Source organism: Engystomops pustulosus, chromosome 4, assembly GCF_040894005.1.
Source record: "Engystomops pustulosus chromosome 4, aEngPut4.maternal, whole genome shotgun sequence".
Classification (NCBI taxonomy): domain Eukaryota; kingdom Metazoa; phylum Chordata; class Amphibia; order Anura; family Leptodactylidae; genus Engystomops; species Engystomops pustulosus.
The window spans coordinates 188,739,816-188,751,726 of record NC_092414.1 but is presented as its reverse complement, the minus strand read 5'-3'; the positions used below and the strand labels follow the sequence as shown (position 1 = coordinate 188,751,726).

The 11,911-nt window shown below is 40.4% G+C and overlaps 1 protein-coding gene across 1 annotated transcript; it reads right to left on the bottom strand.

Moving 5' to 3' along the window:
• Nucleotides 1-5,880: 5,880 nt before the first annotated feature.
• Nucleotides 5,881-10,720, bottom strand: LOC140127817 (indolethylamine N-methyltransferase-like). Its single transcript, XM_072148921.1, has 3 exons — nt 10,400-10,720; nt 9,129-9,324; nt 5,881-6,565 (listed from the first exon to the last, which is right to left on the bottom strand). The coding sequence occupies exons 1-3, from the start codon at nt 10,548-10,550 to the stop codon at nt 6,136-6,138; spliced, it is 777 nt and encodes a 258-aa protein (XP_072005022.1). The 5' UTR covers nt 10,551-10,720; the 3' UTR covers nt 5,881-6,135.
• Between the last annotated feature and the right edge of the window lie 1,191 nt (nt 10,721-11,911).

Genomic DNA, 11,911 nt, shown 5'->3' with positions numbered 1-11,911 from the left:
AAAAAATTACATTTCTTATTATTTAGGCCCCATGCACTCCTCCTCTCCATCATGGCGAACGTATACCCTTCGGGCATACGTTTGTGTGAATGTAGCCTTATACATGTGCGTATGATGTGTTTTAACCCATGCATTTTCAAATACAATGCCCACATATTGGGGCAGATTTACTTACCCGGTCCTGTCGCGATCCAGCTGCGCATTCTGTGTGGAGGATTCGGGTCCTCCGGCGATTCACTAAGGTAGTGCACCTGATGTCCACCAGGTGTCGCTGCTGCGCTGAATTCCGTCGGAGTTCACTGCAGTTCACCGTCCTACCCTGGGTGCAGGTAAGCGCGTGTCAAGCGCAACTTTTTTTATAAAATACGGCGGTTTTTCCGAATCCATCGGGTTTTCTTACGGCCACGCCCCCTCCCCCCAATTTCCGTCACCTGCATGCCGGCGCTGAAGTGCCACAATCCGATCTGTGCACCAAAATCCCGGGGCAATTCAGGGCAAATCGACGCAAATAGGAAATATTTGGGTAACCCGATGGAAAAAACGTGATTCGGGCCCTTAGTAAATGACCCCCATTATGTGAGAGCAGCCTTAGTGTGCATCCACACGCTCAGGTTTTCTGATGCAGTTTTTTTTGTCCAAACCATACTACAGTATGGCACTATATAGGGATTTTCCTCTTCATTCATTACAAAGAATTTGATTTCGAACACCCACAGCAGGTGCTTGTAACAATTGTGGGTGTCAATGTTTTAAAATGCCGCTGGCCTTTTAAAATGGGTCCATTCATGTTATCCCTTACATGCCACAGGCACAGTATTCATGTGATTGTCATTTTGTCTGGGTTTTCTTGCTCCCGATGACATTACGACTTGTAAGGTATAACAGGATGGAATATTGTTTAAAATGCCAGTCTTAATTGATTCCTTGAATCGTGTATAGCTAAGAGTCCTCCTACTAGTTTCTGATCCTAGGCAATCTGCAGCCTCATGAAGTGAGTAACCCACTTAGAGGTAGGTGATTACTGTATGTGATAAAAAAAAAATCATGTAGTGACCAGCCAAATATATTCAAATATATGCCCAGCATCAGACTAGGATAATACAGGCCCGCCAGATTTGGCAATCCTGAAAGCCCGCTCCCTCTCCATAAAATCCCCATGTAGGATGTATCATCAATAAGATCTCTAATCCATATTATTTGTGAATCAAATAATGCCTTCGTCTGGATCTCGGGGTCCCCAAAGAGTGTTAAGGCCTAGGTCCACCTGAGGATTCTCTGGGATACTGGGGGGCCAGGCTGACACACATGACATGCAGTACCAGGAAAACAAAACATAAAGACCTTGGGATTGTGTAATGATAGTAAAGTGTGGTTGTAACTAACAAGCAAAGTGTGCCACAGTTTCCCGCCTCACTGTCTCTCGTGTGTTTTATAGTCAGTTATTCATAAGTAACATCAAGGGCACCCCAACTATCGCCAACTGCGCCTCTCGAATATAACCCTGCATCCTGGTAGGAACTGTTGTCCTCTGAATGTTGTTGAATATCATCACTAAAAAATAACTTGCTTATTTTGTCCCTTTATTTATTTTTGCACTATGTTTTGTAATGCTGCTATATTTGCCATTGGACTTTCATGCCCACATGTTGTTTTGTATTGTCATCTGTAAAACCGACAAGCATGTACCACCCCACAGTCATGGAAGCACAGTGACGGGGAGATTTATCAGAAGTGTCTGAGAGCACAACTGTTCTAGTTTCCCATGGCAACCAATCAGAGCTCTGCTTTCATTTTCCCACAGCTGTTTATAAAATTAAAGTTGAGTTCTGATTGGTTTCAACTAGAACAGCTAGAACAGTTTTACCTCAGACAATTCTGATACCAGTAAATTTCCCCCAAAATCTTTAAGGGTGCAGCCACACATTTTTTCACATGCAGTTTTTGAACCCAAAAGCAGGTGTGGATCATAATGGGTGAAGATTATCATTTAGAAGAGTTACTCCTCCTTTATTTTCAGACCACTCCTGGTTTGGGCATCAAAGACTGTATCTGATAAACTGAACGTGTGTGAACGCACCCTAAGCATTGGTCAACGTATTATATATGATTTAGTTATATGTGTATATAGGCAGTCCCCGGGTAACATACAAGATAGAGTCCATAGGTTTGTTCTTAAGTTGAATTTGTATGTAAGTCGAAACTGTATATTTTATAATTGTAGAACAAGACACATTTTTTTTTTCCCCCAGTGACAAAATTTCAAAATTTTTTGCTGTATTGGGACCAAGGATTATCAATAAAGCTTCATTACAGACACCTTACAGCTGATTATTACAATCTGGGACTATAGTAATATCCAGAGAACTCCACCAGAGGTCACAGTGAGCAGAGGGGTCCGTCTTTAACTAGGAGTCGCCTTTAAGTCGGGTGTCCTTAAGTAGGGGAGCGCCTATATATGATTTAGTGATTTGGTATCTATTACAATGAGTAAAGATTGATAATCTTTTAAGACATTTAATAAACAATGAGGATTATTGGGTAACTTACACAAGAAAAAATTGGGATGACCTTTATTCATAACGACAGTCACTGGACACACAAGTTTGCTATAAAACAAAATGACACCTGAAAATCATGACATGACAATCAGAAGCACCACGCGTATAACTGGCTGTAGGCCATAGGATCTTACAAATGTGCAATGCATGATTTTATGTGTAAAACAAAAACCTTTTTCATCCGTAAGTACTTACATACCCCATACAATCCCTGGCAAACTGTGATAGCAAATATGTTGTTTATCTGGTATTTTCTATAAAAAGGTAGTACTAAATAGTCCTTTAATATTGGATTTGGAGAGCAAATTTCTAATGCACTCGTTCCTGAGGATAAGCAAATCATGAAACAGGGTGTGTTCGGCTTATCTAATCATTGTCTGAAGGAACATCATGGAGGTATGTCCTGTCTTACAGCCACCGTTATTAAAAGAGTGAACCCCCCCTAAGAGTGGAGTTGATTGGTTTCATAAGCTGTGGAAATGCAAGATCTGGAAATGCTAAATCTTTATATTATATATCCTAGGTGCCTCAACAATATACATGGTAGAGAAGTAAGGGGAGCAGTAAGGCTGAGCCCTCTCCATACGTGTCAGATGTCAGCTGTATTACACAGCTGACACCCACCAGTAACAGCTAACAAGTTAGGTGCCACGGTCGAAGCCGACAGCAGCACCTAACAGTGTTTCCGAATGGCACCGCCATCTTGAATGGCCGATCAGCTCCTTTTGTGACGTCATCGGAGGGTGCCGATTGGTTGCCTTGTATATGCTGTATGTATGTATGTATATATGGCGTGTATATACTGTATGAATGTAATTCCTATGTGTGAGTAAATAAATATGTATGTTTTCTTAAGGGAGAAGGGAGGCCCCATTCAGAAATCGGCTATGAGGCCCTACGTCTCCTAGTTACGCCCCTGAAATTACAACCACATTTTGAATTTTTTTCCAACTTCAGTGTACAATGAACAAAATAAAAAAATATGCCACTAGAAAATACAATTTGTCCCACAGATAATAAGCCCTCCTATGTGTAAATGGAAAATACCAAAAGATCTGGGTTGTGGAAAGAGGGAAGTAAAAAATGGAAATGCAAAACTGGAAATTTGCCCAGTAATTAATTGGTTAAAGTACATTTATTAAGTATAAGATGACTAATGCTTTTTTGTATTTATCCGCTATACATACATTATGTGATGGTCTCTTCTATCTCCCGCTGCTCTTCCCTCCTCCTATGATGTCAGGTGATGATTTTCAGGTGTAATTTTGTTTTATAACACACTTGTGTGTAGAGTGAGAGTTTAGACCATGACTAAGAGCTAAATTTTACAGCTTGCAACAAGTAGGTAGGTCACTGTGTGTGTTTTTCCCCATGGGTATACATCTTCTTTTAATCATGCATTAAATGATATCCACCCCTAGGATCAAGGATTATAAACCAAGCACACAGACATACTGGTGTATGTCCCCTCTGGCAGGATCTGCTCTTCTTATTTTAAAAAAAAAAGCTTTGAAAATTATGTAAATGAGACTTAGGGGTTCCAGGCTCCATTAACACCTATGGAACCCGGAGCCCCTCATTTGCACAATTTTAAAAACATAAAAAAAAAAAAAACAGGTACATAATAAGCTAAAATAAGAGTGGATCCTGCCAGAGGGAACACTCACCAGTATGTCGGTGTGCTTGGTTTACAATCCTTCATCCTGGTGGTAGATGTCCTTTAATTAAGGAATGTAGTTTTTTACTTACCTGAGCACTGGAGATCTTCATTGTTCATCCAAGCTGAAACAACCAATGCTGACATGGTACACCATCTCAACTGCTCTTTTCCCCTCTCCATTTACCAAATGTGAAGGTGACTGGGTGTTTTACTTAATGTCCTGCTTGAGTTATATATGTCAGCCACTATGCAAACAGCCATAATGGGTCAGAAAAGTGCAGGTTTTTAACAAGTAACCTAAGACTAGAGACTTTAAAACTTTAAAAACTTTAAAAACAGCATTGTGTTTGGTCCCAGAAGCCCCTGCTTCTATTGCCAGTAGCAAACTAACCAAAGATTCTGGTTGGACTAGTGGATGTCAATATATTAAAAATTAGATTATTTAATGGATGTCCATTTATGGCTACCACACAGGCCTTCATCTAAAATACACTTTCTTACCCTTCAGTGACAGAACTATCTGTATATGATATATGAGTACAGGCGGTCCCCGACTTAAAGGACACCCAACACCCTTACAGACAACCCCTGACTTACACACGGACCTCTCTACCCCCTGTGACCACTGGGGAATTTTTCTAGATGCTTTATTTCAGTCCCAGGCTGCAATGATCAGCTGTGAGGTTTCTGTAATGAAGCTTTATTGATAATCCTTCTTCCCATGACTGCACAAAAATGTGAAAATCCAATTGTCACTGGGACAAAATTTTTTTGGTTTGGAGCTTCAATTTTAAAATATACCAGTCACGACTTACATACAAATCAACTTAAGAACAAACCTAAAGAACCTTTCTTGAACGTATCCCCGAGGACTGCCTGTATATCAAAGGAGCTTCCTGAGGTGGATAGGGAATGAGGAGTGTTTTGGTTGTAGGCCAAAGTGAATAGCAAGTATATAGAGCACATTTACTAAGAGCAGTGAAAACTGCACATTTCTGTTGGACGTTGCAGAATAATTCTGACATAAGGTCCAGTGCAGAAATTTGTGTTGCTTCAAGACTAGTGCAGCACGAAACGGTTGTGTGCAACACAAATGTGGTGCGGACACTTCTTAAATACATGTGCAAGCAGTTTGCACATGAAAGAACGTGCAAAGTCCACCAGAAAAATTTTCTTCAGCCCACCATATTTCTTCTTGCTAAAAAGAACAAAAGGCAAGGAACCTTTGAGATGGTGGCAAGAGTAGCTACAGCACCAACTGCATGATTTGTGAAGGAGGTGTTGCTTTGGCTAGATATATATACATGTAATATAAATAGTTGTATTTAGTATTTAAAAGAAATTCTCAAAAATTTCAAGTGGGAGTTTGTGGAAGACCTAGCCAACCACTTGGAGCCATTTTTGTTGTGGCCTGGAACCTTGGCCCGATCTCAGCAGAAATTCTGCAAGGACCGGGAGCCACTGGTAGGCATCCTAAGCCTGGGGGAACATGGTACTCCAGTACCCAGACTTCCAGGAAGGGCGCTACCTGGCAGGCCCTACCTGGGAACTGCAGCTTGGGTTCTCCACCACAATGAGTACTGAGTCCCCCCAGGTTTACTCAGGGCTCCTGGCTTCCCACCCCCGTAATCCACATGAAAGAAATCACACTGATATTTGGAATTTATAGATAAAACTAACTTTAATACATAGCATGTCATGACATGTCTTGATTGTACTAGAAAACCCAGATCAATCCCAAAGTAACCATAAAGTTTTGGCATATCATAGTGATATCTCCTCATTCCATAACATAGTTTACTCCTTTAAAATTAGCTCTCATCAATATATCTCATCAATTACAGAAATAAATGTTATCATGCAGATATTTTAGCAGTTTGTGACTTTTTTTCGTATGGATGTTAAAGACAATTACAATTAGACCTCCCTATCTTTTACAGCACTTGCAAGAAAAACTTGGTCATATTTGGCTTTGTCACTGGAGGCTTTGCTATCAAGTTTCTCTAGATGTTCTACAATGAAGCCAGCATCTGCCATAACCTTCCTGAAAAACTCTTCATCAATGCACAAAGAATGAAACTTGTCCTCTCCAATAGAGAAATACTTTACATTGAAAAGCCCAGACAGGATGAGATGACCCCCAACATTTAACAAGGACGATAACCTTCTAATATTCTCACAATAAGTTGCTCTGTCTATGCTGTTTTCACCTAATGAAAAAAAACATGTCATACAGTCGGCTTTCGAGAGGACAAATGGGTCAATTGGGTTTTGTTTGCTCAAGTCACATTTCATAATATTTCTGATTTTACTTTTGGTACACTCTTCTTTTTCAATCCATTTATTCCTGAAATGAAAAAAAAAAACGAGAAACCGAATAGTTAAAAGCAAAACAATTACAGACGAGCAGAGGTTATCACCAGGAATATATCTGATTGCTTAAAGGTCATCTACCACCAGGTTGAAGGATTGTAAACCAAGCACACTGACATACTGGTGTGCATCCCGTTTGGCAGGATCTGCTCTTTTTTCAGCTTCCTATGCCCTTGTTTTTAAGAAAAAAAGCCTTTAAAAAACTTGCAAATGAGCCTGAGGGGCTCCAGGTTCCATTAACATCTATGGGGACGGGAACCCCTCAGGTTCATTTGCATAATCCATAAAAGCCTTTTTTGTAAAAACCCAGGGCATCAGAAGCTAAAAGAAGAGCAGATCCTGCCAGAGGGGGCACACACCAGTATGTCAGTGTGCTTGGTTTACATTCCTTCATCCTGGTGGTTGATTTCCTTTAATCAATCATTTATGAACCCAACAAACACTCTAGAGAAGTGGTGGCACACATGCCAGAGGTGGTACTAAGACCTCTCTATGTTTTCACCTGGACTGTGACCCAGCACAAATTTCCCTTACAGATCTTCCTGAAATGCTGAACTCAGAGTACCAATCAGAGTACTAAGTTACATCTTAAATTGCCATGTTGGGCATGGCATTGCGGTTTGGGCTCTCTTAGCCATCACTGCTCTAAAGCAACAAGAATATTATCATTATTGTAGACATTATTATAAATGGATTGTAAAGGATCCTAAGCTACCTCAGATTTAACCAGAAACTCATAATCTTGATTTAAAACATTATAAGTACATTCTATTGATGGGTCGTTTGCGACCTAGCCGGCACAAAATGCCAGTGAATGATGGGAGCCGGCTCCCTCCTGAGAGCTTATCGGTAGAGCAGCTTTCATAAGTTTATACTAAAGAGGGTAGGTCCAGGCAGACAGGACATATGACATTTATTGTGGTATCTTCTCTTCCTCCGCCTGACCTGTTCCTCTTTGTATTTCTAATAAAATCACCCTGCACTAGTCAACTCCAGGCAGGGAGTCGGTGGCTTAGTAATCCTCACCCCTTACTGGCTGACTAAATGGAGACTCCCTCTATTATATGTAATAGGGAGCTGTTCAGGAGCCAGAACATGCAGTTTTTTTCAGTGAGGGGAACCTAATGATCCAGCTCACTGAAAAAAGATGGAATGCACATCACTAGTATATTCTACAATTCCCATAAAATATGATTCCAGCCAATCCCAAACTTTTTGGATTAATTTTGTGTGAATTTCTCAAAATGGCAGAAAGAAGGTGAAACCAGAGAAGATGGATAACGTGGCTTCAGGTGGTGACTAGATAAGCCTCTATTAACAGCCTTGCAAGCAAACTTTAGCCAATTAAGAGGCTCTATGAGTGTACCATCAGTGATGAGGCATGGCTGCTAAAAAGAGAACCCATAGAGGTTGTCAAGTTCTTCTTGTGGGGCTATGGAATCTGGTTTTGGGTTCAATCTCTAAAACCTATCTACTTAATGTGAGAACAAATTGGCAAGTCTTAAACTCGGTCTTCACTTTTATGAACCATTATACAACTGGAAAATCTAACTGCCGAGGATTCTGCAGAGGATCAGGGGCAGCATATGATAAATGTGCCCCATTGTATAGTATAGCAAGCCACACAATTACTGTATGTTATGCAAAAAAACTCATACCTAGGTATCTCCAAATTAAAAGGTGGATGGCTGGATTGGAAGTTGTAGCAGCGTTGTCAATAATGGTCTTCCAGCCAGTAGTTGAAGACCACAGTTGATCTTTACCTTGAAGGTACTTTATTACCTCTTTAAGTAACACTAACTTTCAGCCTCTTCCATCACAGTAAATTTTGACCTTTTAGTGAGCTTTTTTGGGAATACTAGTTCTCTTTGTCAGACATGACTTTTACCAGGGAACTAGTATTCTTGGAAGCTCATCATCAAAAACAATCAGTTAGCCCTAAAAAAAAGTATTTCCTGTTTTTTTTTCACTCTTTCACTCTACAAGTCTACACTATTAGATGAATCAATGTTTGGAATGATGATGATGAGTAAAATCGGGCAAAGGTAGAGGACATTGCTACTGGTGGTAGTATTTGCACTTGTGAAGCTATTGTGGTGGTAGTGGTTGGTGCGCTGATAACCATGCTGGTGGTGGACTTGAATGGAATAATGAAGGGGTGGAAAAAAAGTGACAGGGATAATAAATAAGATGACGATGATTGATCGAGGACAGAACCTAAACAGGGAAGGAGGTTGAGTAGGAGGTGGTGATGGTAAAGAACAGAGCTGACATAGGGCCAAAACATTAAAGCTCGGGTAGTGATGGATGCAAGGTCGGTTAATCCAGCACACATGCAGATAGTTTGGTGGGACCTCCCTTGTGTGCAGACCTAAAGTTTCAAAATAGTTGACATAATTTCTTTGATCCTTTAACTATGCTAAATTACACAAGATCACTAGGAGGAGGATCGTAAGCCTCTGAACTACCCTAGACCACCATGGGTAAGCCAGGAATCATTTATTACAACATGAAAGTTACATCAGTCTACTTCATACCTGTCGTTTTCCAACTCTGAGAGATGGGACCAGTTAAAAGAATCCTCTTCTCCAAATTGCCATTTCTCCATTTCATGCAAGCAAAAGTAATTTGGCTTCATAAGCACTATATCTCTGAAATATTCAGCCATTGGAATAAGGTGGGCTATGAGAGGTCCGCTGGAAAGGTCAGTCAGTATATTTCCTGTAATTGTACCTGTTACAGTCAAAAACAGAAGAAGCCATCAGGCATTTTGGATGCATGCATAAAAAACATCCAATAATAGTCATCAAAAAGTATTGTAAAGTATTAAAAAATACGGTGAAGAAAAAAGATTTACCGAATTGACAACTGATGTTAAAGCAGACCACAGCAAGCCAAGTTCTATTTTCTCACAGTGGTATTTGAGTTATTATTTGTACATCAGTGTTTGTATGACCCACGACTAGAAGTCCAAATTATGGAGGATGTGTAGAGTTTAGGTTATAGATTATGTTACACATACAGGCAGCCCCGACTTAAGAACACCTGACTTACAGACAGCCCCTTACAAACAGACCTCTGTGCACACTGTCTCAGGCTGTGGCTGCTGGTAATTCCCTTAGTCCAACTCAATGATCAAGTGTAAAGAGTCTGAAATAAAACTTTAATAATAATCCGTGTTCCATTGTCAACCCTAAATTTTTAAAATTCAGTTGTTACAGGGACCAAAAAATTTGTCTGGAGTTACACTTACAAAATATACCAGTTCTAACTTACATACAAATTTAACTTATAAACCTACTGAACTTATCATGAACATAGTTCCGGGGACTATCTAAAAACACGGCAGTGAGTAACAAGCCTATAGTTACCTAAATAGTCATACTTCTTAGTAAGGGTTAATTATGTTGATTTTTTTAATTTTTTTCTCTCTTATTTTTGCACCTTTTTTGGCGCATTTAAATATTTGCACAAAAATGTGCAACTTTTTCACCAGCCCAGCAATGTTGGTCGCAACTTTTTTTTTTTCAGTGTTGCGTCTAATATATCTTTAAAATCAAGATTTGGACAAAAAGTCACAATTTTTGTGCAAATAAAGTCCCGAGTTGTAGAGGCAATATGTTTGGATTAAGTATGAATAGACTCCGCAACTTTTTTAGAACAAAAAAAATCACAAAATACCAACAAACTCAAAAACCAAATATATCATCTTCTATGTTAAATTAATCAAACCCAAAAAGCTAAAGAAAAAAAAATTGACAGGTGCAAAGTCCCAGACTAAAGATAAATGACCCCCATAAAGTCTTACCTGAAGACACAAGCCTCTGAACAGCTTTCAATGGAAATACGGTCATTTCTTCATATAATGCTGCATCCGAATCAGGTGATCCGTATGTAGTAATAATATCCCTTGGATCGAAATCATCCACATAGTAAAGCTTGAGGGAGCTGGGATCCATCCTGTAGCTGCTCAACGGCTGTTTCTGTTGGCTGTGACTTTAATGTCTGGTTTATGTATCAAATTAAGCAGAATTTATAGTGTGCAAACGGGTCTTTAGTCATGAGATGTTATCTGCAGGAAATGAATCAGCTTCTCTTGTTAATGCACTTTGTCTTCTGTTGACTTGAAAGCAGCTGACATCTTCTCAGCTCCGCGTTGCCTCAGGCTTGTTTCGGGAGACTTCAAACCAAACTGTCAGCAAAATGAAATAAATTTAATAAACGCATTGATCACCTTTTAATAGCTCTTTGGTTCCCCCACTGGGCTGTATTCATAAATAATGTCAGTAGCGGCCCCTCTGCAACCAAAAATTGTGGAAAACCCCCGGAAGACATATGGCTGACCGCAATAGGACAGTGTGAGGGGGGGGGGGGTTGTTACTGAAAAGACCTGTTTACATGGGGCAGTACTATTTCCCCCCCCCCCACTCCCACTTCTCTGTGTGAAGATAAATCGGGTAAGTACAATATTGGCTTCTCCTTTAATAATCCGTCCAATGTATTTAGAAGCTGGAGGAAAAAATGTAACTTGCACCCTTATGATGGAGGTCAACACATATTTTCCTTTTTTTTAATATTTTATTTTTAAATCGGGAATGGTGCTGTCTAATCCAACTTTATGGGGGTCATTTATTAAGGGCCCGATTCGCGTTTTTCCGACGTGTTACCCGAATATTTCCGATTTGCGCAGATTTTCCCTGAATTGCCCCGGGATTTTGGCGCACGGGATCGGATTGTGGCGCATCGGCGCTGGCATGCACGCGACGGAAATCGAAAACCCAACGGATTCGGAAAAACTGCCGCATTTAAAACAAAAAATGTGTAGCGAAAATTACACTTACCTTCACTAGGTATTGGCCGGTGAATTTCAGGGCATTCCAGCGCACCTCCGGGGAACTTCAGCCCAGCAGCGCCACCTGGTGGACGGCGGAGGAACTACCTTAGTGAATCCCGGCAGGACCCGAATCCACCGCAGAGAACGCGCCGCTGGATCGCGAACGGACCGGGTAAGTAAATCTGCCCCTATGTGTCTCTACATTCCACAATATGAATAAATGGAAGATGTAATATTCATACGCAGAGAGGGAAAGAAGTCTATGGGACTTACCAACTGGGTTCAATAATGTCTGCAAGGGGTACTTATAGGAAACCTATCATCAAAATCAAACATGATAAACATGGGGCACCTACTCATACATTCAAGCACTGTAACTGTGGTAATGTTATATTTGGTATCAATGGCCTCCATACTTCTGAAATCAACTTTTACAATAATACTAATGAGCCATAAGGGCTCTGTGGGGCATTACAAGACTCCCTC